General features: G+C 44.7%; 1 protein-coding gene across 2 annotated transcripts in view; it reads left to right on the top strand.

The window, feature by feature from the left end:
* The first annotated feature begins 24285 nt into the window (after positions 1 to 24285).
* The window catches only part of Uri1 (URI1 prefoldin like chaperone), a 63229-nt gene continuing 60281 nt past the window's right edge, over positions 24286 to 27233 (top strand). Inside the window, exon 1 of one of the 2 annotated variants that reach the window (XM_040735428.1) lies at positions 24286 to 24337. In XM_040735428.1, the coding sequence (XP_040591362.1) occupies positions 24312 to 24337 (26 nt within the window). In that variant the 5' untranslated portion in view covers positions 24286 to 24311. The other variant, XM_040735427.1, reaches the window with a different exon arrangement.

Genomic DNA, 27233 nt, shown 5'->3' with positions numbered 1-27233 from the left:
TCAACTCCCTGTCTGTCCATCCACTCCACAAGCATGAGTACTACCCCGGCCTGTGCCAGACCCTCCCTCAGCTAGATCAAACAGTGAAGCAGTGCTTGCTTGCCATCTTGAACTTAGTTTACATTCTCCAGCATCAGAAGACGCACCTGTCTTTCCTGCCTGGCCACTTCGGCAATGCTGCAGATGGAGTTTTTACCCTCTGGTGATAAGACACCACGACCAAGGCAGTTAGAGAAGGAAGGGTTTATCTGGCTTATGGTTCCAGCGTGGTAAGGAAGAGTTCATCTTGGTGGGGAATTTTAGCAGCAGAAACAGCTGAGAGATCACATCTTTTCCTTCCTTCTTCCTTCCTTCCTTCCTTCCTTCCTTCCTTCCTTCCTTCCTCCCTCCCTCCCTCCTTCCCCTTCCTGTCCCTTCCTTCCTTCTTTCCTTCCTTCTTTCCTTCCTTCCTTCCTTCCTTTCCTCTCCTTCCCTTCTCTTCTTTTGGTTTTTTGAGACAGGGTTTTTCTGTAGCTTTGGATACTTACTCTCTCTGTAGACCTGGCAGGCCTCGAACTCACGGAGGTCTGCCTGCCTTTGCCCTCCCCAGTACTCCCGGCAAGAGCTTGCATCTTGAATCACAAACAAGACGGAAGCAGAGAGTGAACTAGAAATGGTGAGTGACAGCCGGGCGTTGGTGACCCACGTCTTTAATCCCAGCACTCGGGAGGCAGAGGCAGGCGGATCTCTGTGAGTTCGAGGCCAGCCTGGTCTACAAAGTGAGTTCCAGGACAGCCTCCAAAGCCACAGAGAAACCCTGTCTCGAAAAACCAAAAAAAAAAAAAAAAGAAAGAAAGAAATGGTGAGTGACTCTGAAACCTGAAAGTCCACCTCCAGTGACACCCTTCCTCCAGCAATGAGGACCAAGCGCTCAAATATCTGAGCCTGGGGGGCGGGGGAGCATTTTCATCTGAAACCATCACACCCATGCTAGGCAAGCACTTTCCCATTAAGCTACATCCCTGGCCTCCCCATTTAAAATTTTACTCTTGATTCTTCATGTAACAATTTTGCACGTTTATTGGAGTGTTCCACCAAGTTTGAATATGCATGCATTGTGTAATAATGGAACCAAGGTCTCCTTAGGCATTCATATGTGTTTTGGGGGAGAGGGGTGGTGGTGAGACTATGTAAGATCTCTTTGCTGGGTGTGGTGGTGTACACCCATCTTTAGTCCGGACTAATTGGGAGGTTGAGACAGGAGGATCACTTGAGCCTAGGCATTCAGGGTCAGCCAGGGGAACCCTCTATAAGCAAGCAAACAACATTAACAACAACCTTAACAAAATTATAGACATGTGGAAATCCCAATAATCAAAGCCAAAGCAAGATAATTGTGAATTCAAGGACATCCTGGCCTTTTAAAAAAGATATATGGATATGCATATAATTTATATTTATTTGAATTAATATAAGAATTATATTTCATATAACAATTAACTTATATGCTAATTATTATATAATTTTAAATTTTTATATAATTTTAAATTTTTATATAATTTTAAAAGTAAGTAGGGGGCTGGATCAATGGCTCAACAGTTCACAACACTGGCTGCTCTTCCAGAGTAACTGAGTCAGTGCAGGTGACACACCAAACAAGACCCTCACCATCTGGAAGGATGGCTTGTGTCTGTTCTAGACTTCCTGGTGGTTCAGCCTTCTCTCTAGCTCTGCAAAGCTTCCCCGCTGAGAAGCCAAATGCCGACCACCTCACTCAAGAAAGGGGACTCCTGCAGAGGACCTACAGAATTTTCCAGGAAGCTATGATAGCCATTCCCCAGATTCCTGGAACATCGCTGAACTTTGTTGCTGTTACTGTTAACTGTGGAGACATCAAGAAACCAAATCACAAGAAAATGTACTAAGTTGTAATGGAGTTTGAAGGATTTTCGTAAGTAGGTGTACCTGCCTAAGCAAACCTCGAATCTTCCAGAAGATATAATTTGGGTTCTCTTCACCAAAAACATAAAACATGCAACTTGGGGTGGGTCTCCCTTATCTCCCTGGGTGAGCTGGAACTTAGTGTGTGCAGCTAAGGCTAGCCTTGAAAGAACTCCTAAGCCTCTAGCCTATTTCCTGAGTGCTAGAATTACAGGCAGCACTACCACACCTGCCTGCCTGTCTGCTTCTTCCTTCCTTCCTTCCTTCCTTCCTTCCTTCCTTCCTTCCTTCCTTCCTTCTTTCTTTTCACAAATGCAACATTGGAAAAAATCACTGATCAGGGCTGGAAAGATGGCTCAGCAGTTAAGAGCATTGGCTGCTCTTCCAGAGAACCTGGATTTGATTTCCAGCACCCATGGAGCAGCTCACAACCATCTGTAACTTCAGTTCCAGGGGATCTAAAGCCCCCTTCTGGTCTCCTAATGTACCATGAACACAAGTGGTACATAGAAATTTGTGTAAGCAAAGTATTCATACCCATAAAGTAAAATAAATTTCAAAATAAGCAGCTGAGTCATTAAAAAAAAACAAACAAGAACCAGTGATCAAGTCAGACATGGTGGCACACACCTTTAGCCCCAGTACTCTGGAGGCAGAGGCAGGCAGATGTCCATGAATTTGAGGCCAGTCTGTTCTACAGAGCGAGTTTCAGGACAATAAGAATTACACAGCGAGGTTCTGTCTCAAATACATACATACATACATACATACATACATACATATATACATCTATCTCTCTCGCTCTATCATCTATCTATGGTCTGTCTGTCTGTCTGTCTGTCTGTCTGTCTGTCTGTCTGTCTGTCTGTCTGTCTGTCTACCTACCTATCTATCTGTGATAAAGAAGACTGGCCTCAGGGAAAAGTACTATTTGTGATTGGACTCCTCTCCCAACATACACCACCTGGGTGCTGGGGATTTAGGATGTTGAGCAAGCACTCTGTCTTTGAGTTGTATCAGCAGCGCTTTTCTTACTTTCTATTTTGTATTTTGTCTAGTCTGTGCTTGAACCTACTCTGTAGTCCTGGTATGCCTTGAAACTCCGGCACCTCTAGCCGCAGCTACAGCCTCTCAAGTGGCTGGGATGACAGGCCTGTGCTACCAAGCCCAGAACTGGCCACATTTATCTATCAAAATTCACTTTACTTATGCATTTATTATTTTAGTACCGTTTAAACATTTTTATGTTTGAGTGTCTGTCCTGCACCACATGCATGCAGTACCTGTGAAGGCCAGGAGAGGGCGTTAGATTCCCATTTGGAATTGGAGGTTTTGATGGCTGTGAGCCACTGTATGGGTTCTGGGAACTAAACTTGGGTGCTCTGTAAAAGCAACAAGCGATCTTCTGAGCCATCTCTCCAGCCCTTGCTTTATTTATTATCATGTTAAATGTGTGTGTGTAAGTGTGTGTGCGCAGTTCAGAGGATAACTTTTACATATTGGTGGTCTCATTTCCCCATGGGCTCCAGAGAAATTTGGGTAGAGAGGCTCGAGCAGTAAGCACGTTTGACCTACTGAACCATCTCACTGGCTGGATTTTAACAACAACAACAACAACAACAAAAAACAAAAAACAAAAACAAAAAAAACCTTTGACCCATTGCCTACTTGGTGGGTTTATGGAGAATGCACAATATGATATAACGAGGCTCACTTTAGTTTTTGAAACAAGGTCTCCTTATGTAACTCAGGCTGGCCTTGGGTGTGAGATCCTCCTGATTCAGCCTCCAGAGTACCAAGGTCATAGGTGTGGCCCCCATGCTAAGCTCCCATATTGCGTTTGGATCCACTTATCCTTCCAAAGCACCATTAAACCAGATACTCAGATAAAATGAACTTGGCTGAGGTTTTCAAATTGCTGCACCACAAAGTATGTAATCAAGATCGTCAAAAATAATGAAGCACGTTTAATCACATTGCCACTCACTAGGGATATCATAATTAATATTTGGGTGAGAGCAAGAAGGTTTCGTTGTTCATAAGTTATTTTAAGTATTATTTATTCTCAGGAAGCATAAGGGAGGGAGGAGAAAGGGACAAAGGGTGGGTGTTTTAGTGGCTGGCGCATCTCACGCCATGGGACTCTCTGCAAAAAAGTGATTTCACATATATTTGAGACAGGATTCTCTGTGTAGCCTAGGCTGGCCAGGTCTGCCTTGACCTCCCTAGTGCTGGGATTATAGGTGCATGTACCACCACACCTGGCTAGGATGGAGAAACAGGTCCCTTTCCCACCTCCTGTCTTGTTTACATCAAGGAGTTATCCTCAGGGGTTGCGGCTGGAGTGACAGCCCGGCGGTTAAAAGCACTTGCTGCTCTTCCAGAGGACGCAGATTTGATTCTCAGCACCTACAGTATGGCTCACAACCATAGATAACCAAGTTCCAGGTGACCCAAATGGTGTCTTTTGGCCTCTTTGGGAGCTGCACACATGTGTAGACAAAATATCCATATACATAAAATTTTTAAAAAGTATTTTAAGCCGGGCGCTGGTGGCACACGCCTTTAATCCCAGCACTCGGGAGGCAGGCGGATCCCTGTGAGTTCGAGGCCAGGCTGTAAAAACCAAAAAAAAAAAAAAAAAAAAAAAAAGCATTTTAAAACACAGCCACCCTTGGCATCTGGGCTTCCTGACACTCCTGGTCTGCTCTCCACATCGCCTGAGGTTTCAGGAGAAAAAACAAAACAAAACAAAAACTGGAGGTGGAAATCCGTTAGCGTGATTGGGAAGCGTTCACCCCAGCTATGCATGAACTCAGGCGTGGGTGATGGAGATATGGGGTTAGGATAGGGAGGCGTGAGGTGAGTTAAGGAATTATCAAGTGGGTTAAGGAGATACAGAGTGGTTTAGAGGTGTGGGGCGGGCTGAGGGGATGTGGGGTGTGTTAGGGAGACGTGGAATGGGCCAGTCTGCCAACCTAGTGTAATCCCAATCAGAGGCGAGAGAAACTCATCCCATCAAAAATTTTTATTCCTTTCTTTTAGGAACTCCTGAAGGCCCCCCTTGATGCCTTTGAATTTTATTTTTTTAATCAAGTTAATTGAGGTTTAATTTCCATACAAAAACCTGCATCCATTTAAACTGTACTCGGTGATGAGCTTGGAAAACGTGTGCACCCCTGTTAAGTGTCACCACGGAGGCACAGGCCCCGGAGAAATGGCTCAGCTGTTAAAGGCCAGGCTCACAACCAGAAAGACAATGGAATCGTGGGACATTTCCATTACTCCCCGTCTCTCTGCAGTCTTCCCTTCTCTCAGTGCTTTGCCTCTGCCAAGTCCTCTCTCCCTTCATCTGCTTCCGGCTGTCATGTGAGTGGAACCCTGCATCCTTCGAGGTCTGGAGTCTTCTGCATGGCACTGCTATTTTGATATTTCCCTACACGGCTCATGCATATGCACTATGAAGGTGTTTTCTCTTGTATGATACACTTTTAAAAAATATATTTATTTGTTTATTTATTTATTTATTTATTTATTACAGTGTTCTGCCTGCATGTATGCCTGCAGGCCAAAAGAGGGCGCCAGATCTCACTACAGATGGTTGTGAGCCACCATGGGGTTGCTGGGAATTGAACTCAGGACCTCTGGAAGAGAGCAGCGGCGCTCTTAACCATCTCTCCAGCCATCTTTCCAGCGCCGATACACTTTTTGTTTGTTTGTTTGCTGTTATTCAAGACAGGGCTTCTCTGTGTAGCTTGGGAGGCTGTCCTGGAACTCGATTTGTAGATCAGGCTGGCTTCGAACTCACAGAGATTCACCTGCCTCTGCCTCCCCACCACCCGGCGCGTGATATGCTTTTTAATCTGTTTGCCTGATATGTTGTCATTTGTGCTGCTTTCAGGGTTTTAAAACATTATTTATTTTTAATTTTACATGTCTTGGTGTTTTGCCTGCGTGTCTGTGTGCCCAGTTCCTGCAGAGGTCAGAAAAGGGCGTCAGGTGTCCGAGAACTGGAGTTATGGGTGGGGATGAGCTACAATGTAGGTACTGGGAACTAAACCCAGATCCTCTGGAATTGCAGCAAGTGCTAACACAGCTGCAGAGGCATCACCCCAGTCCCTGCTTTGAGTCTTCTGTTTGTTTGGAGATAAACACTGAACATCTGCGGCCAGGGTACAGCGCAGGGAAGAGCATGTTCGTAGCATCTGGGCAGCCCCTCGAGAGCACACATCTGCACAGAGTCTAGTCCTAAGCATCATCCCTACCCCTCACAACACACACCTATGCATAAGTCTATTTCAATTTGTAGTGTATGTGTGTGTGTGTGTGTGTGTGTGTGTGTGTGTGTGTGTGTGTGTGTGTGTCTGCAGAGTCCAAGAGGACAGATTCCCTGGAGCTGGAGTTATAGGTAGCTGTGAGCTGAATGTTGAGAATCAAACCTGTGTCCTCTGCAAGAACAGCAAGTGCTCCTACCAGCTAAGACTTCTGTTCAGCCCCTGTGCATGAGTCTATTCCTCTGGGCATACATGAGTTTTCTTTCCCCACCATAGCAGATCAGCACGGACTCAGTGCTTAGGATGATGTCTGCCTGCCTCACTGGTCCATAGTCAGAATTCTGGATGTGGTACAAATCAAGTGCCTTACTTCCTTAGTAGTTTCTTTTTTCCGAGACAAGGTTTCTCTGTATTGTTTTGGAGGCTGTCCTGGAACTCGCTCTGTAGACCAGGCTGGCCTTGAACTCACAGAGATCCATCTGTCTCTGCCTCCCCAGTGCTGGGATTAAAGGCGTGCGCCACCCGCCCGGTGCTTACTTCATATTTTGAAAGGCAGAACGAAGTCAAGGTCTTGGCTCCTATCTGAAGGTACTGGCAAGGATGGCGGGGGAGGGGGACTTTGCCTCTAAATTCATTCATATTTTCATAGGACTCAGGTGCCGTCCTTAAGGGCTGTGAGCTTCCCATGGTCTTGTAGTAAAGTGTCCTCTGGTCCTAAAGCATGGCCACCTGTAGCTTAGCGCGTTAGAGACGCATTAGCCTCCTTTCCTCCTCCCTCCTTCTCCTCTTTCTTCTTTCTAACTCAGGGTCTTGCTGATATTCCTACCGCCGAGGTCTGGGGCTCCAGGCACACACCCCTATCTCCAGCTTGACCACACTCTTTTTTTGTTGTTGTTGTTTTGTTTTTATAAGCAGTTCATAAGCATCTGTTCTTTCATATTTTCTCCAACACGGAATGCTAAAACGCTTAGCTGCCATCAACATCAATCTAATAAATGAAATATAGTATTGATTTCAATTTGCATTTCTCTGAGCATTAGAGAGATTGAATCATCTTCCATACAGTCCTTGGTCATTTCGCCTTCTTATTCATGTTGCTCCTCCGTAGCCTTTGTTTCTCTTCAGAAGGGAGATTTTATCCTTTGTCAGTTATTTGCAGATTTCCTTTACAATATGGATATTAGTGTTTTATTTATTAAAAACATTGCAAATGTTTTCTTTAATTTTGAGGTCCTCTCCCTTTTTCTTTCCTAAAAAAAGAAATTTGCTTTTCATTTCGTGTGTACGTGTGTGTCTATATGTACGTAGTAGGCACACATGCGTGCAGGTGCCTGAGGAGGCCAGAAAAGGGTGTCCGATCTCCAGCAGCTGGAGTTACAGTCGGTTATAGTCTGGATGCTGGGGATTGAACTTGGGTCCTCTGGAAGGGCAGTGCGTGCTAACAAGCCATCTCTCCAGCTCCTTTCATTATACCCTCTCCTCCCCCTCTCCTCCCGCTTTCCTTCTTTTCTGGAACCCAGGAGTGTGAGCCAGCCCGGGAAAGTGCTGGACCAGAGTTACATCCACAGCCCTCAGCACCTGTTAGTGTAAAGAGGGTGCAGGCTTTTTCGTTTGTTTTTGTTTTTTTGTTTTTCTTTGTGGAAGGATCTGTGTTTACCTAAGAATAATTTCCCACCCCACTATATTCAAAGCTATTGAAATTGACTATAACTTCTTGCATTATATTATAGTCAGTTGTTATTTTTGAGACAGTATCTCACTGTGTAGCTCTGGCTGTTCTGGGACACGCTTTGTAGACCAGGCTGGCCTTGAACTCATGGAGATCTGCCTTCCTCTGCCTCCAGAGTGCTGGGAATAAAGGAGTGTGCTACCACTGCATAGCTTTTTTTTTTTAAGATTTATTTATTACATATACAGTGTTCTGCCTACATGCCAGAAGAGGGCACCAGATTGAATTGTAGATGGTTGTGAGCCACCATGTGTTTGCTGGGAATTGAACTCAGGACCTCTGGAAGAGCAGCCAGTGCTCTTAACCTCTGAGCCATCTCTCCAGCCCCTGCACAGCTTTTGTATTGCATTTATAATACTTACTGTTTGGGGGGATTTATATTTCCTCTGACATTTATTTTAAATTTTTGTTTTGATCTTGAAAATATTGCACATATATACAAGGAATATGACCATATTTAGCACCTATTTCCACCTTCCAGTCCCCCATAATGTTTGCTGGCTTGCTTGTTCGTTTGTTTTTCAAGACAGAGTTTCTTCCGTGTAATCATGGCTGTCTTGGAACTAGCTATTTAGACCAGGAGGACCTCAAACTCAGGAATCTGCCTGCCTCTCTTTCCTGAGTGCTGGGATCAAAGACCTGTGGCATCATACCTCATATATATATATTGAGACAGGGCGTCTCTGTGTAGTTTTGTAGACCAGGCTGGCATCGAACTCACAGAGATCTGCCTGCCTCTGCCTTCTGAGTGCTGGAGGGTTGGAATCAAAGATATGCGCCACTACCACCTAGCACCTAGCATCCGTCCCCCCCCCATATTTAAAAAGGAAAATAAGTCACTAAATCCAGTTGGTGCTGCTCATATGTGCAGGCCTATGGGGCCTTCCACTGGAGTGTGGGAAACCTATCCGCGGCCACACTGTCATCTTGTTCTGGTCTCTTTCAGGTAATCGCAGCAGCTGTGAGTTCATGAGCATGGTAACCAGGCCAAGACCACAAGACAGCATCTCACAGCGGCTACTCCGATCCTCTGGCTCCTCCTCTCTCAGCCTCCCTTTTTTGAGATATCCCTGGGGCCTGGGTGGGACGGGAAGGTGCTTGATTTAAATGTCCCATTTAGGGCTGAAGGCTCAGTCTCCTATCCTCAGCATGTGACAGCTGCCCCCTGAGAAGGCAGCTTCTGACACTCAGTTTCCATTCTTTTTTTTTTTTTTTAACTTATTTTGTGGTGCTGAAGTTCAAACCCAGGGCCTCACGCACAAGTGCCCTAACCGCTGAGCTATGCCCCCGGCCCTATTTATTTTAAGTAAGAGATTCTTCCCCTAAAACAATAGATAATTATTCCAACAGTGTTTATCAAATACTCCATTACTTCTTCTTAATTTGAAATGCCAAACTTAAACAAGATTTTAATTAAGGGCGTTTCTGGAATTTTTGTTCTATTCCACTGATTCCCACGGCGTCGTGTCAATGCTGTGTTCTTTGACTGCTGATGTCTTAAACTACATTTTCATGTCTTCAGGCAAAGCACTCCCAATTGCTCTTTACACACAAAATATTTTTTTTTTAATTCTTGGCATTTACTCTTACCAAAAGAACTTGAGAGTATTAACAAATTCATCGCAAATTCTATGTGGATTTTGTTGGGATTGCATCAAACACATAGATTGATTCGTAGAGGATCATACTTTGATGGCACTGATACAGGCCTTGATGTTTAGAAGTTTATGCCTTTTAATTTTTTCTTTTTTTAAGTGATTTATTTCATTATTTTTATGTATGTGGTTATTCTGCCTATGTGTGTACCATGGGTGTACCTTGTGCCCACAGGAGTCAAAACAGGGTATTGGATCCCTGAAACTGGAGTTATGGAAGTGGGGGAAGCTATGGTGTGAGTGCTGGGAATAGAACTCGGGTCCCCCGCAGAACAACAGGTGAATTTAACCACTGAACCATGTCTCCTGCCATAGAAGTTCATATATTAATGACCTTATGTAAAAACTACCCATTTTCTTCATGTAGGGTTTTGCTCAGGTCTTATCAGGCTTAGTTCTACAGTTTCTTTATTTTGGGAAGTGAATCTATAAATGTGTTTTGTGTGTGTGTGTGTGTGTGTATACGTTTAAGTAAAGAATTAAGTCAGTAGCATTTATGATTAAATTTCACCTTTTGAGGAAAAAAAATACAGATTCAGCGAGTCGAAGAGATGGTTCAGTGGTTAGAGCACTTGCTAGCCCTTCCAGAGGTCCCAAGTTGGGTTCCCAGCACCCACCTCTGGATAGCTGACAATTTCTTATAACTCCCATTCCAAGGTATCCGAATCCTCCCTCTTCTGACCTCCATGGGCACCCTCCATCCAACACACACACACACACACACACACACACACACACACACACACACACACACACACACACACAAAAATAAAGAAGAAACAGTGTTGTCCCTAAGCATGGCTGCAGACTGGTAGTTCTGCTGCGGTTTGGCTGGACTTTCAGATTTCAGAGGCTTAGTTTGTGCTGTATAAAATGGGTTTCTTTGGGCCTGTTTTCCCTCGTCCTGTGAAATTCCATGCCAACCGGAGAGCTAGGTCTTCAGCAGAGGCCTCGCACGGCTGGAAGGGTTAGAGAGAATCTGGGGACAGCGATTTCTCGCTCCCCGAGGTGGTTTTGTACTGAGTGATGACATAGGGCACAGCAGCCAGGATGCTTGGGTACATTTATGGGGAGGGCAGATCTTGGACTCCTAGGGTTGGAAATGCCGCAGGTCAGTAATATATGCAACTGGCTAGAGAGGATGCCGGCCTCATTTCCTCCTGAGAATAGAGGGTTGAACCCCAGAGCTCTGGCTTGCATGTAATTAACGAGAATGCTGCTGGACCACTCGTGTTGTGGAGGACCAAATGAGCAAGAAGAGAAAGACAGATTAGAAAACTACGAGGGCATTCCTTACCAATCAGTTCAAGGCAGTGTAATTGATCAGGTTAATTCTGATCAGGCTAATCCAAAGCGTTCAGGGTTTAGCATAAGCACTGGAAGGGAAGTGTCCGTGTAACCATTGCTGGGGCATGTAAGATCACCTGTCTCAAGAGGACCAACACAGAGCACTGGCCTTGGAGCCCCTAGCTCCTGACCTTGATACTGAACAGTTGCCTCACAGACGATTTCACTAGGCTGCCAGTGCCCTGGGAAAGATAACAAGGTTGGGTTACAATTCCGGGAAGGTTTGGCTGTCTATCCTCTAGAAGATTATTATTATTATCATTATTATTGTTGTTATTATTGGTTTTTTGAGACAGGATTTCCCTGTGGCTTTGGAGCCAGTCCTGGAACTTGCTCTTGAACTCACAGAGATCCGCCTGCCTCCTGAGTGCTGGGATTAAAGGAGCGCACCACCACTGACTGGCTAAAAGATTCTTTTTATTTTTATGTGTAGGAGCCTAAAAGATTCTTTTTATTTTTATGTGTAGGAGCGAGTGTTTACTCACACTCGTGTATATAAACCATGAGCATGCAGTGACTGGTGTCACAGGCAATTGTGAGCCCCTGTGTGGGCGCGGGACCCACTAATTGAAAACTCCTGGTTTGCTTTCAGCCCTCACCTGGCTTCTTTGTTTTTCCTAGAGACAGAGGGTTTTTTTGTTTGTTTGTTTGTTTGTTTTGTTTTACTATTTGACCCAGGTTGGTCTTGAACTTTCAATCTTCTTGCCTCAGCCTCCGGAATGTACATGGTCTGATTTGCCTTATTTTTATTTTTGTATTTTTTTAGATGAGGTTTCTTTGCGTAACAGCCCTAGATATCCTGGAACTCGCTCTATAGACGAGGCTGGCCTAGAATTTGCAGAGATCCGCCTGCCTCTGCCTCCAGAGTGCTGGGATTAAAGGTGTGTGCCACCACCAAGCAGCCTCAGTTTGCTTTAAAAAAAAAAAAAAACAAGCAAACAAGCAAACACTTTCTTGATTGGCGTTGTGGACAAGGGCACCTGATGCTAACCCTGATAACCCGAGTTCCATCTCTGGGACCCACACAGTAGAAAGAGGAGAGAATCGACTCCTGCGAGCTGTTTTCTGACTTCCACACATACGTATACTGTGGCATGCGAACATGCGTGTACACATGCACATAAATAAATAAAAGAATAGGTAAATAATTACAATAAAGATTTAAAAGGATACTTTTGGATTTTGGTAATCGCAAAGATACACACACTCTATCTCAATCATATCTATCCCAGCATTCCCCTCCTGATTCCACGCCCTCTCCTGTTTTTATTTTTTTATTTCCTTCTGATAACCCACGGAGTCAGCTTGGCCTGCTCACTGGACTCCTGATGGGTCTTGTTGACAGATGTGTGCATGTGACCATAATGCTCTTACATTTATTCTTCTCCCTGCTGGGCCTTGACGGAACTGATACAGATGAGCCATTCAGGACTGAGCACTCCACAGGCTCGTTTCCTTGGGTCTCTGACCAGTTATGAGTCTCTGCATTAGCTGCTGCCCCCTACTAAAGGAAACTTCTCCAACTGACGTTGAAAGTCACACTAATCTATGCGTAGTAACAAAAATATTCAGAAGATATGTAGAAGAACAGCAGTATGAGAATTAGCCAGGTCCTGGTCATGTTTTCAACCCAACTTTAAGGCAACTTTGTTATTTATTTATTATCTATTTATCTATTTATTTATTTATTTATATCATGGGTTGGAATCTAGCTGTGCCTAGATAAAGAATTCAAGGCTAACCTGGGCTACATAGCCCCAGGTCTCTAAATAAATAAATGGTCTCCAAAATTCAGTAGTCCACAAAGCCAGTCTGTTTTGCAGAAGACCTGAGTTTGGTTCCCAGCACACCACGTGACGATTCGCAACCATCCATAACTCCATCCCAGAGGGGCTGGCACCCTCTTCTGTTCTCTGTGGGTACCAGGCATGCCTGTGGTATTGTAGTCCTTTGTTTTTTCTTAAAAGATTCATTTGTTTATTTATTATGTATACAGTGTTCTGCCTGCAGGCCAGAAGAAAGCATCAGATCCCATTATGGATGCCTGTGAGTCACCAAGTGTGTGCTGGGAATTGAACTTGGGACCTCTGGAAGAGTAGACAGTGCTCTTAACCTCTGAGCTGTCTCTCCACCCCCTACCCCCCAGTGTAATCCTTTGACCTGTGGGTTGAACTTCTTACCTTTGTTTGTCTTGAGACAGGGTCTCACCAGGTAACTGCCCCAGGCTGGCCTGGAACTCACAGAGATTCATCTACTTCTGCCTCCTGCATGTTGGGATTAAAGGCATGCACCACCACACCAGCTGAAATACTGTTGTCTTATTGTATTTATTTTCTTTTCAGTGCTAGGGAATGTGTGCATTTTGTGTGTGCTAGGCAGGTGCTCTACCACTCAGCTGTAGCCCAGCTCTTATTTTGTTTTATGTGTGAGTGTTTTGCTTGCATGTAAGTGTGCCACTCGGATGCCTGATGTCCAGAAAGATCAGAAGAGACTGTCAGGTCCTCTGGAACTGGAATGATAGATGGTTGTGAGCCATCATGTGGGCACTGGGAACTGCAAGAGAACCTCTCAGCTGAACTGTCTTGCTAGTCCCTCCCCCATCTGTGTTTCCTTGATAGACCTGGTCTGCTGTATTGTGGTCATTCAAATGTACGCATTCTACTTTTATTGTTGCTGTGGCAAAACACCTCCCAGAAACAATTTAAGGAAAGAGAGGTTTGTTTGGCTTCTGGTGTCAGGGAGGGCATGGCAGAACTCAGAAACTTATATCATGGTATGGAGGAAGCGGAAGTGGGGGGGCACAATGGTGTTCCCCTTTTCTTCCTGGTTAGTTTTTGTAATTACCTTGATAGAACCTAGAATCACCCAGGGAAGAAGGCACTTCGAGTGAAGAATAATCAAGATCAGCCTGGCCTGTGGCCGTGTCTATGAGAGATTGTCTCAACTCCGATTGTTTTGGGAGGGCTCAGCCCACTGTGGGCAGAGCTATCCCTAGGCAGTTGGGTCCGATTGTATAAGAAAGCCAGTTGAGCGAGCCACAGCCAGTAAGCAGAGTTCGTTCATGGTTTATACCTGAGTTCCTGCCGTGGCATCTCTCAGTGGTGGACTACATTTAAGTGAAACACATCCTTCCTCCTCCAAGTTGCTTTTGCTCATCAATCACTGTGACAGATGATCAAACTAAAACATCCCTTTCATTTTCCCTCAGCCCGTGGGACGATGCCACCCACCTTCAAGGTATGTTTTTGTTTTTGTTTCCCCCCCCCCACAGTTCCTTCTGTCTGGAAATAACTTCCCAGACCCCTCCAGAGGTGTGACTTACCATCTTCTACATGGATTGAAAGCCAGGCAGGTCAGCAAACACGATTAATCACCACAGGTGTTTAACAGACATTTTCTTTAAAATGAACAAAATGAGCCTGTCACTCCCAGGAGAACAACAGCCAGTGCCTGTCTCTGACGACGGAAAGCAAGCTCTCAAGCATTACTATTTAGGGGGACCCTTTTATCTGCCGCTGTAAGTGTGACAGACTCTCAATATTTAAAGACTTTTCTGACGATGTTTAACACTGGCGGTGATGTGAAAGAATGCGATTAAAATCGTTTTTTGTTTTTTTTTTGTTTTTTTTTTGTTTTAGATTTATTTTGCCTGCATGCGTGTCTGCGCGCAATGCGCATGCTTGGTGCCCGAGGAGACCAGAAGCAAGTGTCAGATCCCTTGGAACCGGGGGTTACAGATGGCTGTGAGCTGCCACGTAGGTACTGGGAGTCAAACCTTGGGTCCTCCGGAAGTGCAGCCAGCACTCTTAACCACTAAGTCATTTCTCCAGCCCAAGGGTGCTTTTTTTTTTTTTTTTTTTTTTTGGTGTTAGGCAATAAACATGACTTTTGGAAGCTCTTCATGTCTTTAGCAGACCCTCATTTCCCAAGTGACTAATGCGCTTCTCTTAAGAGCAAGAAAGAGACAAGGAAGCTATGAAATCAACCTTGTTTCGACCTTAGTGGGGAGTGGAAACTTCAGGACAACAAAATGGCATAAAACCTGAAGACCAGGTGTCATCAAAGAGGAATAACACAGGGCGCTACTTTACCTGTGGTGGGGTCGTGAGAGACTCCAGGTACCACGCATGCAAGCATGAAACACAGCTTAGCCTTTTTTTTTCCAAATTGTTAGAGCCCAATGTGACTAGCATTGGCGTGCAGAGCTCTGCAATACTGCAGACAGGAGGAGAGTTGCCGTGGACTGCCAGCAACTGATTATGAGAAAGATTAGGGGACCAGATAGTCAGGGGAAGGTTCTGTACTGGCCCAGGCATAAGGAGTCGGCTACCTACTGTCTTTATCCAGTTTCTGTTGGTATTTTAAAATGCCTGAGAGTGAAGAATTTATAGAAAATGAAGTATTTTTTTTTAATTCATGTTTCTGGAGGCTGGGGAGTCCAAGGGTACCCTGTGGGCATCCGGTGAAGACCTCGATGGTCATGTCAGTACATGCAGAGGCCATCACAGGGAGACAGGGCAAGCGTGTTAGCAATTTCCTCTGAACAGAAACTTTGTATCTGGGCTGCCACTCTTTCTGGAAAGTTCCTTTGTCCTGTTGCTATAGTAGGTAAGATTCCAGAAGACCAGAGTGCTCCAGGGATCCCTCCAGGACTCTGACACATCCAGCTTGGGCCGAACAGCCTTGGAGTCTCACGTTCTGCTGTGAGGTAGCCATTGGTGGACTGCTCTGTCCCTATCACACTAGCCAATTTAGTAAATCCTACACAGCTGCTGTCAGCTCCCTGTCTGGGTTGAGTAGGTGCTTATTCCTGTCTCCCCAGGAAGAGCATCTATCACATGACAGTGGTGGAGATGGTCTGAGCAGCTGAGCTGCCTGGAGGAGACTGACCAGTCAAGCTGACTGTCTTTTTTTTTTTTTTTTTTTTTTGTGAGCTATCACCCATGCTGGGCTGGGGTTTTTGATGATGCAACTACCTTTGAGCCTCCCACACTCCTGTAAATAAGCCCTCACTCATACCCCCCCTGTAAGTAAGCCCAATAGATTCATTGGTTCATCAAGATGCTGTGATAGGATTCTTACATGCGTCTTTCTCTGACTCTCTATTTGGGTGATTAGACATCTGTCAGCCTCTCCCCAGGAAAAGTTCATTTAACCCCTTCTTCTTTTCCCCCTTCTCCTCCTGATAGTTCTTTTTTCACAAGAAGCACAAGTTTTATTTAGAGTATTACATTTTTGTGTGTGTGTGTGTGTGTGATGGTGGTGGGAATTGAACCCAGAACCTTGGATATGCTAGGTAATTGCTCTGCCAATGAGCTAACATCCCCCACAAGTTTTATTTAGAAAAGGAAATGAAAGTGTACTTGTTGGGGATCTGTGCAGATAAGGTTTGGCACAGCCCTTCTGAGAAAGTCACTAATGCTGTTATGGGGGCCTCACTCTCAGGAGTTAATCTAATCTCAGTTATGCCCTAAAGGCCTACCTCTATACACCATTAACCTGGGGATTTGGGGATTAAGTTAACACTTGAACTTATGGGGGGGTAACCCAAACCACTGGAGCCATTTTTACAGGGTCAGATAAAAACCATCCAGTGGCTCATGCCTCTAACCTTAGCTCTCAGGGGCCTGAGGTAGAAAAAGTGCAAAGTCAGCTTGGGCTACAGAGTGCGTTTCAGAGCAGTCTGCACTACGTTGTGAGATCCTGTTTCAAAAGACACGCAGGCAGGGACCAGAGAGATGTTTCAGTGGCTAGGAATACGGTCTACTCTTCCAGGATGTCAGAACTGAACTGGTGGAGCCTGAGTACCGGCATGGAAAGGAACGCATATTTAGTGTTAGGGAAACTGCAGTTTCACCAAACAGAATCTTAGCTCAGTACCAGGTAATAGGTGTTTGTGAGAAAGGAAAAGTGGAAGGTTTACATAGAAGAGTTTTTTTTTTCTTATTTATAATCACTTAGATAATGACTGACTACCTCTAGTTAAATGATAATGGCTATTTATTGAGAGTTTATAGTTTAGTATTAAAATATAATGCATGATAACAATAGCTATTAAATAGATATATGGTGGTACAGAATACGGGCAGTAGAAATCCAGACCGCTGTAAGAATTTCGTGTTCCGGTGAAATGACGATACGATATCATTTGAGGACAGACTGTAATTGACTAAAAATATAGTTGTGAGCTTGTGTTAGTTACTTTTTGTTGCTGTGATAAAACGCCGCGACCACGGCGACTCACAGAAGGAGGAGCTTACTTGGCTTAACGGTTCCAGAGGGTAAGAGCCAGTTCCAGTTCCGGGAGCGCGGCAGCATGAGGCTAGAGATGGATGCCTGGCGATCACATCTTTAACTGCAAGACTGAAGCAGAGAGAGATTGATCTGGAAGTGGGGGCGGGACCACAGACTTCAAAGGCCTTCTGCTAGCAACTGTTTCAACTATTTCCTCTGGGACGGTGGTTCTCAACCTGGGGTCGCATTATCAGATAGCTTAAGTCATGATTTGCAACACTAGCAAAATCGCAGTTATGAAGCAGCAGCGAAATAATTTTGTGGTTGGGGAGGGGGGGTCGCCTCAACATGAGGAACTGTGCTAAAGGATTGAAACCTTAGGAAGGTTGGGAACCACTGCTCTAGGAGGACACTACCTCCTAAAGCTTCCATAGCCTCTCCAAATAGTGCCACTAAATATTCACGTGTATGAGTTTATTGTGTAAATATGTAAAACACACCATGACAAAAGGCCAGGTGAAGTGACTTATGCTTTTATTCCAGCATTTGGGGGACATGAGGCAGGCAGATCGCTGTGAGTTTTAAGACAGCCTGTTCTACGTAGTGAGTTCAGGGACAGCCAGCGCTACATAGTTGGACCTTGTCTAGTCGAAACCAAAGACAACAAACAGACTATTCTGCAAACTTTTAGGAAAAGGAATTAATGATAAGGCAATAATAAAGAGAAGTAAACTAAGGAAGTAAGCCAAAAGCTGAGGGGAACCAGAAGGAAGAAGAACCAAAAACTTAAACCAATAGAAAGGGTCCAATTGGATGGTGGATTTAAAGCTGACCACTGAATATTTATACCAAGCCTGTTATGATGAGGACATGAGCTGTCTCCCATAGGCTTATGCTTGGCCTTTCTATGGTGGTTCTATTTTGGGAGGTTCTGAAAACTTGTGTGGTGGGACCCAGGCGGAGGAAGCTGGTCGCTGTAGATGAGTGAGTTATTAGCTGGTGGTATATCATCCCTGTCCCTTCCTGCTTTGTCCTCTGCCACATCCTACTGTCTCTGTAGTGTTCTACCCAAGTGCATGATACCGAGTGATCACGGACTGAAACCCCTGGGACAGACCCAAATGAACCCAACCTCCCTTAAGTTGCCTCCGTCTGGTGTTTTGGTTACAACTCCAAGTTGAGGTAGAGCATAAAAGGGTCTAAGTACATGCATTCAAAGGCATATTGGCACACTGGGCATCTTAATTGCTTTTTCTGTTGACGCAAAGAGACACCACGACCAAGGCAATTTATAGAAGAAAGATTTAGTTGAGGGCTTGCTTACAGTTTCAGAGGGTGAGTCCATGACCATCATGGTGGGGAGCATGGCAGGCAGGCAGGCATGACAATGGATCAGTGGCTGAGAGCTCATATCTGATCTACAAGTTGGAGGGAGATAGAGTGAGGGAAGGACAGAGGGAGGGAGGGAGAGACAGAGACTCAGGGCTTGGTGTGAGCTTTTAAAACTTCAAAGGCCACCCCCAGTTGTGGTGACATATCATTTATGAGTTATTAAAGACTGCCCGAAGATACAGAAAGCCAAAAATGATAACAGCTTGACAGTTAACCCCAATTTTTTTCTTTTCAGGATCCCCCTAAAGATGCCATTGCCCCCAGACAGCAGGAAGTAACTTTAAGAACACGACAACCACATTCCCAAGAGTCTGCTGGGCTCAAGTTGCTGAGATGTATCTTCCATCATTTGGTATTGTTATTTCTTGCCACCAAACCATCCATCGTGACTGCAGAGACAGCTTGGAATGATAGTCCTGGCTCCTTGAACTCTGTCTCATACATCTTCTCCATCGTTCTTGATTCACAATTGCTAGAACCTTCCAAGAGGATACCAGTAAAATAGTGGATGATGTGCAATAAGCAATCCTGGACGAAAGTCTTTAATTCAGCTCCATCTGGATATTGTTATAAAAGTTTAATAAATCAAAATGATCAAAAAATTCAAGAGAAACCATAGATCAAATTAACAACCTCCCCAAAGTTAGCGTTGGGGAAGGGTTTTGTTCTAGTCTTTTCAGGAAAATAAAAACAACTATCTTGAATAATTTAAAGATATTTGGGCAAATAAGCATCCAAAGTAGAAGGGATAACCACCTGGAAAAAAATTGCCAAGAAAAGAAACAATATGACCTAATGGGATCTCTGAAGTTTCTAAAGAGAGGATGGAATCCTAGCTGGGTAGTGGTGGTGCAAGCCTTTAATACCACCACTTGCGAGGCAAAGGTAGGTGGATCTCAATGAATCGGAGGCTGGCCTGGTCTACAAAGTGAGTTTCAGGACCGTCAGGACAGTTAAAACAGAGAAACCCTGTCTCAAAAAACAAACAAACAAATGAACAAGCAAACAAAAAAGAAGATGGAACTCTACAGATGGTAATTTCACCAGGACTACGATAACACTTTTAAGCTGAACAACACCAAATAAAGATCAGCTTTGGACTACAAACTTTCCAGAACAATTTTGCAGTGACCAGCTGAGATGGTCCAGCCTCACAGACTACTCTAGTCAGGACTTGAGACAAGCCCTGTACTTTCTCATTATGCAGAGACTGGATAAAATGATATAGCTTGACAGCTAGCCCAGAGTTTTCTTTTCAGGATCTCCTAAAGATGCTCTCACACCTAGACAGCAGAAAGTAACTTTAAGAACAGGACATCCACATTTCCGAGAGGTGGGGTGGGTGATTTTTGGTCACTCATTGGGTTATGGAATTTGTCATTGTTTAGGGGGACTGGTTATAAAATGTTGTTGAACAAAGGGTATTAGATTCAAGGTTTTTGTCCTAAAAAAAGGAATACAGATATGATAGAATAAAAAGAATTATTGAATCTATTCTGAAAAGAAAAAAGGGAGACTATAGATATGATAAGATGAAAATGTAGATTATTGAATCTACTTTTAAAAAGCAAATGCTAGTTTTAAATATTTTACATTGGATTGGATTTTGTATATTGTATACAAATTCTGTATATCGATACAAATTTGGGATTAATTTGGTTAAAACATACTGTACATATGTTTCTAATCGTGTTGAAGGTATTGTATCTATACAGTCCATTTAACAATGAAACGCCAATTTCTAGTTCTTTTTTTTGTTTGTTTGATTTTTTTTGTTTTGTTTTGTTTCTCTGTGGCTTTGGAGGCTGTCCTGGAACTCACTCTGTAGACCAGGCTGGTCTCAAACTCACAGAGATTTGCCTGTCTCTGCCTCCCGAGTGCTGGGATTAAAGGTATGTGCCACTACTGCCTGGCGAAATTTCTATTTCTTGAAAGTTACTATTACCAGATATAGGGATAATAAAGAAATGTAGGCTAGTAATTAGTCAACTATTACAATCAAACTTGTAGTCATAGTAGGCATGTTATCAAGGTCAGAGATATATTTTAGATAGACAGGTCATTTTTTTAAAAAGATTTATTTATTTATTTATTCTGCCTACATGTATGCCTGCAGGTCAGAGAGGGCACCAGATCTCACTACAGATGGTTGTGAGCCACCTTGTGGTTGCTGGGACTTGAACTCAGGACCTCTGGAAGAGCAGCCAGTGCTCTTAACCGCTGAGCCGCCTCTCCAGCCCGACAGGTCATCTTCAAACACTTCAGAGATCTACAGAATATGGGATTTAAGATTTTTTTTATAACAGTCCCTGTTCCTGGCAGCACCAAGCTACCACAGAGAAGATGATGGGCAATGAAGAAACGCCACGTGGAGTTTACTTTCTCTGTGGCAAATGTTAGCCACTGCGCAAGAAAGTGCCCTTGCCTCAACTGCTGACAGTATGCTGCCCAACTTGGACAAACAGGACATCAATTAGAGTGACTGTAAAACCTTGCCAAGACAAGGTAGACAGTCCTTCAGAATGTCCTGCTTCACAGAAAAGTCTGTAGGCGGAAGATGGGTGCCCCAGTGTTGCAGAAGAACCTTGGGTGGGCTGTCAAGGCAGCCAGATGTCTCTGTCATTTCTCGTATTGTTTGTACTTCCTGCCTACTTTCCTTCTCAGGTCTCTGAGGGAGTTGAAAACTAGATAGTATAGTTAATAGTTTTCATTGTTTACCAGATTACAAGACTCACCAAGATAGGATAGATAATGAAGTATTCTCTCTGAATTTGTCAAATGCAAATGGACCAGACATTGTTGACAAACTCATTGCCTGTATATATCGTATATACTTATTGTATATAGTTTTTCTTATGTTAGTTGTAGCCTTCTTTTCTGTGTTAGACAAAAAAGGGAATTGTGGTGATATATTATTTATGATTTATTAAGGTGTGCCTGAGGGTACAGAGAGTAAAGCCAGCCACACTAGTTAGCCATAGAAGCCAGGCAGTGGTGGTACATACCTTTAATCCCACCACTTGGGAAGTAGATGGATCTCTGTTATTTCAAGGCCACACTGAGCTACACAAAATTGATCCAGTCCTAAAGAGAAACAGCTCATACAAAGATGATTTCAGCTCTTGGGATCACGTGCCTTTTTTAATCTCAGCACTAGGGAGGTATAAAAAGCAAAGGTTCTTATGTGGAGATTAGTTCTCCAGCGACACTGAGGAGAGGCACCCGTCTGAGGCTTGGTGGAGAACACAATCAGCCCTTTCAGCCTGAGGTAGAGTAAGAGCTAGCGTCTTGGCTGCTTTACTTTTCTGATCTTCATCTTGAAGCCTGAACACAAATATCTATCTCTGGGTTTTTACTTTTCATGTTACACGCAGTCACAGCTTCAACAAGGCCACAAATTCCTAATCCTGGCCCAAACAGTCCCAACACCTACGCCCCTAGCATTCAAACATGAGCCTGTGGCAGCATTTGCATTCCAAACCACCACACCGAGTAAAAAAGGTTGGGAGTTGTCTGCAGAGAAGCCCACCGGGTATAGCTCAAGGTGGGTTGATGAAATTGAATACCAGTATGAAGGTCTGTATAGTCTTAGATTCTACACCCTGAAGGAATGATTCTTTTAAGAAAGGATTATTTACTGAGTTTTGATATAGGATTAGGGATTATCAGTGACTACATGAAACCACTATAGAACCACCCCTCTTCCCAGACAAATACCTAATACCTGTGTGAGTCTAGATTTTGGTCACTCTCTTACCCATAAATGACTTGTGGGAAGAGAATGAGGGATGGAGCACATCCAAGAATCTTCTTTCAGGATCAGGAGGATCTGAGGCTGATTGTGGAGGTCATAGTAGTTCAAATGAGAATGTCCCCTATAGGCTTAGATGTTTGAGCATTTGTTTCCTAGTTGGTAGCACTGGTTGGGGGGAGGTTTAGGAGGTGTGGCCATGCTGGAGGAAGTATGCCATTGGGGGTGGGCTTTTGATAGTAAAAATACTTTACTTACTTCCGGTTTTCTCTCTTTATGCTCGTGGTTCAAGATGTGAGCTCTCAGCTTCCTAGCTAAAGACCTTTAGCATCAATCACATTTCCACTCACAACTCCCTGTAGATGGAATCGACACCAGGCACAGAGGATAGTTGACTGTGCTCTCTACATACAGGGTCTCATACTGCAAATGTCCTGTTCCAACTAGTTTTCTTCAGTGATAGGAACGTTTTTGTTTTAGTCATGAATGTTGTGTTTATTTTACTGTGGCATTAGAGGAAAAAAATGTAACACCCGAGACCATGACTTCATGATATTATCGCCAAGATTACATGCTTTTAGCAAGATTGTGAATTGACTGAAACAAAAATAACAAGTAATTAATGCAGATGGCAAGAGTACACAGCTCCCTTCCTCTAAAAGTTTCCAGTGAAGTTGTAATATGAATGGTCGAAGTTCAGGACATACTATTTTTTTTTTTTTTTTTTTGGTTTTTCGAGACAGGGTTTCTCTGTGGCTTTGGAGGCTGTCCTGGAACTAGCTCTTGTAGACCAGGCTGGCCTCGAACTTACAGAGATCCGCCTGCCTCTGCTTCCCGAGTGCTGGGATTAAAGGCGTGCGCCACCAACGCCCGGCCAGGACATACTATTTTAAAAACAGACATGCCTAAAAATTGTTCTGAGTTTGGAATGGATCTGTACTTGTGTAGTTTTTTACAGCCCCAAGCACTCTGTCATAGTTCTTCCTTGGCTCAAGGAAAAGGGGCTGGAACCCTGCTTCCTGCCAGATTGCTCCAGGCCACTTCTAGCCAGCCAGCTTGGTGGCTCCTGGCCTCTGGTTCTTGTTGGAGACTGCTTGCCTCGGTCTGGCTCCTCTCCCAGAATTCCCATGCAGCCTGGATTTGTCCTTGCAGCTCAGCTTGGATAAAGCTGTCCAGTAGTCCCTGTCCTCACCTCTGCTTATCCTTGGGAGGTGGACTGCCTTCCTGGCCCGTCTGTAAGCATTCTCTGTATCAATGCTGTTTGCCACACACCTCTTCCTCGAAGGCTACCCTGCTGCCACGAGACAGTGACGGGTGTGCTGATTTCAGAGACGTGTGGGTCTGCTTGTGATCACTGTCTTCAAGAGAAGAATAACCCAGCTGGTTCTAGGGAGGTGATGAGACCTGTGGAGCTGCCCCAGACAAACAGTCTACACCAGGACTTTATAAAGTTATGAAGAATGGTGCGTTATTGTTCGTTTACATCACTGAGCTTCGGGTGTTCTGTTGAGAGGCAATAGCTGACTGATGCGTGGACACAAAGCAGCACCCAGACAGATCCCATCCTGTCCCTGACCTAGACCTAGACCTAGAAAGGAATTACTGTGAATTTTCATTAGCATGCCCATTGTTGGGTCAGCAATATCGGCCTGTCTAGCACTGGGGAGAGGGTGGGGGGGGTTGTAGGGAGCAGATGGAGTCTAGGGAGCAATCTGCAACTCTCATCCATAACTCCATGATCTCTCTCCTACTTCACAGAGCTGGGGGTGAAGGAGACAGGATGAGATTTAGAGACATCTCCCATCCTAGGGACAGTGGGCAATGCCAGGTCACATGTCCCCGCTAATGGCACAGCATTGGAATTTTCTTGTCTCTGGAACTCTAGGCCTCTCTGTTGTGTCACAGAGCCAGTGCTCTCCACAGTCTTTCCCACTGCCCTGACACTTTCTTTTTTGTCAGCTCTTTGGAGCTCTTCTTTCAAGCTCATGTGACTTTCTCTCTAGGAAGTCATGATCTGGAGCGGGCTCCAGCCTTGGTGAGCTGACACCCAGAACTGGTAGTGCTTCTCATATGTTTAAGGTGTGAGGGTTTTATCTTTAGCCAGTGTATAAGATTCTCTGGAAAGAAAAACAAATGGGATGGATGGGGCCCATACAGATACATGGAAATGGATACAGAACCAGGGGTATACATTGGGAATTGGCACAGGCAGTTAAAGTTAACGGTTTGTGTTAGCACTATCTCTCATAGGCTCATGTTTTCATGGCTTGGACCCTAGTTGGTAGTTGTATTTTGAAGGCCCTGGGTTTTTTAGGAGGTGAAGCCTGGTTGGTGGAACACGTCACTAGGGGTTGGCCTTTGAAGGTGATACCTACCCCCAACCCTTGCTGAAGCTTCAGCTTCCTCCTCTGCCAGGATGGAGTAGCTGTGTGTGTCCACCACCGTAAATTGCCTCTGTCTAGTCCTCATAAGGATGAACTGAGAAACCCCTGAAGCCGGGAGGCCAAACCAACCATTTCTTCTTAAGGCTGCAAGGTAACTTATAAAGTTATGGAGGCTGAAAAGTCTCCAAATTGTGCCACCTCAGTCTGAGAACCAGGAAGACAATTCAGTACCAGTCAGGACTTCCATTGTCCAAGGGCAAGAGAAGGCAGTGTTTGGGCCTTAAAAGAGAGGAAACTGGTCCTTCTACTTGGGAATGGGGATCAGTGTGACGTGTCAGCTAGACTACATTTGGGGAGCCCTCATTTTTTAAAATAATTTTTGGGGTGCTGGAAACTAACTGAATTTGGATCTCCTGGTATTACCCAATCTTAAGCCATCCCCACTTTTATTTTTTAATTATGTGCAGGTATGATGTGTGTTCTGTGTGAGGTTATGTACATGTGCGTGCAGATCTCCTGGAGGCCACAAAAGCTGGGGGATCCAGACTGCGCCCTAGAAGCTGGGTTGCAGTCATCCAAAGGGACAGCATGCGTGTGCTTAACCTCGGGAGCATCTCCTTAGCCTCTAGGGGGTCCCCATTTTGGAGTGAATGTTTGAGAAAGTTTCCAGAGAGGTACAACGTGGTGAGATCTATTCTAAGTGTGGTTGGTCAGGCTGGGGAGATGGCTCAGTGGTTCAGAGCACCGGCTGTTCTTCCAGAGGACCCAGGTTCAATCCCAGCACCCATATGACAGCTCACAACAACAGTCTGTAACTCCAGTCCCAGGGGATCTGACGCCCACATTCCGACACACATGCAGGCAAAAACACCAATGCACATGAAAATAAAAATAAAAGTGCAGCTGGCATCATCCTATGGATTGGGGTTCTAGACTGAATGAAAAGGGGAACGTGGGAAGCCAGTTGAGAGACAGAATTCCTTTTGTTTCCTGGTCCATGGGGATGTGATCCTGTCCCGTGCTACTGCAGCTCTGAACTATGTCATGCCCTCCCCACCTAAAACACACACGGCTACTGCCTTCTACTTCTGTGCCAGTGTTGGATTCCTTAGGGAAGTGTTGAGAGAATGAGTGAGGGCTTTCTTAGAAGCCTCGTTGCCTTTAGACTGGAGCCAGGACTGTGTCAGCCTGCTGTAATGTGAGATTTGTGTGATCTGGAGTTGACCACGTCCAAGAGGAGAAGGTGTGGGCCACTGCCACTTCCGGGTGGAGTGGAACCCGTGACATCGTTGACTATCATGACAAAAACAACTTAAGGAAGGGAGCATTTGTTTTTGCCACACCCCCTGTAATACAAGTGCTATTGGTAAACTGTCACGTGCTGTTTGCTCTTGTTGAGAGCTGACCCTGAAAGACAGACTCCCCCCTTTGTCTCAGATTCGAACAGGCTTATCTCACTTGTCCTAGGAGACACTTTCCTGGGGCAGGCTGGTTTCATGCTTCTCTGACAGGGAGAAAGGAGAACACACAGCTATAGAGGGTGATCCATTTCTAACTGTTACTACTGTTATTTCTCCTGGGATATAAAATGCCTGTGGCGGGAATGAGGAGTGGGAGGCTCATCAGCGGAGAGAAACCTCTGGTCTAGCTGGAAATAACCCAAACTGAACTCCAGCCTGAAAGACAGACTCTGGCAGGGCTTCCCTGGTCTTTCTGGGGGATGTTGCAGGTGCTGAATTTGATATTATCTATCTGCTGCTTGTTACTTATGTTACTTTTGCTTGCTCTCCCAGTCTGGTGACTATAATTACTTCTGCTGGATGTTGTAAGGGCCTGATTTGGCATGTTGCTATCTATCTATCTCTTGCTATTTGTTCTTTTGCTTTTGCTTGATACACGTTTAATACACTCACAGATCATTTTCTGTACCATTTCTGGCTATTATTTCAGAGGGTTCAGTCAATATGGCAGAGAGGCATGCTCTGCCTATCTCAGTTTACTTCATAGCTGAACAGGAAGCAGAGTGTGACAGGAAGTGGCCAGGGAATGATACACCCGCAAAGACACACCTTCACCGTGTCCTCCACTTAGGTTTTATATCCCAAATATTCAACAGTCTTCCAAATTAGTACTCCCAGTACCAAAACACACAATTCAAAGCATACCACCAGAGAAGTAGCTCGTGAGGTGGCTGCAGATGGAGGGATGCCTGGCGATGGGCAGGAGTCAAGAAGCGTCTGGATTCTGATGTGTCTCAGAAGTGGCTGAATCCGTTTATCATCTTCCCCAAGTTGTCCCTGCCTTTTCTTCTTTGATGCGAATGAAAATGGGTGGATGTGGGGACCTGGGAGCCGGGACAGAAGTGGGAGACAGGGCAAACAGATCCACAGAGGTCCTGAATTCTGCAGGTGCCTGCAGACAGACTTAATTGCTATACACATAGCGCTGAATGAACAGTGACGGGGCCTACAGTCAGGGCTTGGGGTAGAGTCAGAACACTGCCGGTTCACTTGGTGAGGTGAACTAGAGGACTACCATAAACACAGG

This window comes from Mesocricetus auratus, unplaced genomic scaffold (assembly GCF_017639785.1).
Source record: "Mesocricetus auratus isolate SY011 unplaced genomic scaffold, BCM_Maur_2.0 Super-Scaffold_100046, whole genome shotgun sequence".
Taxonomy (NCBI): Eukaryota; Metazoa; Chordata; class Mammalia; order Rodentia; family Cricetidae; genus Mesocricetus; species Mesocricetus auratus.
The sequence above is the reverse complement of the archived record's forward strand: the minus strand, read 5'-3'. Positions and strand labels throughout refer to the sequence as shown.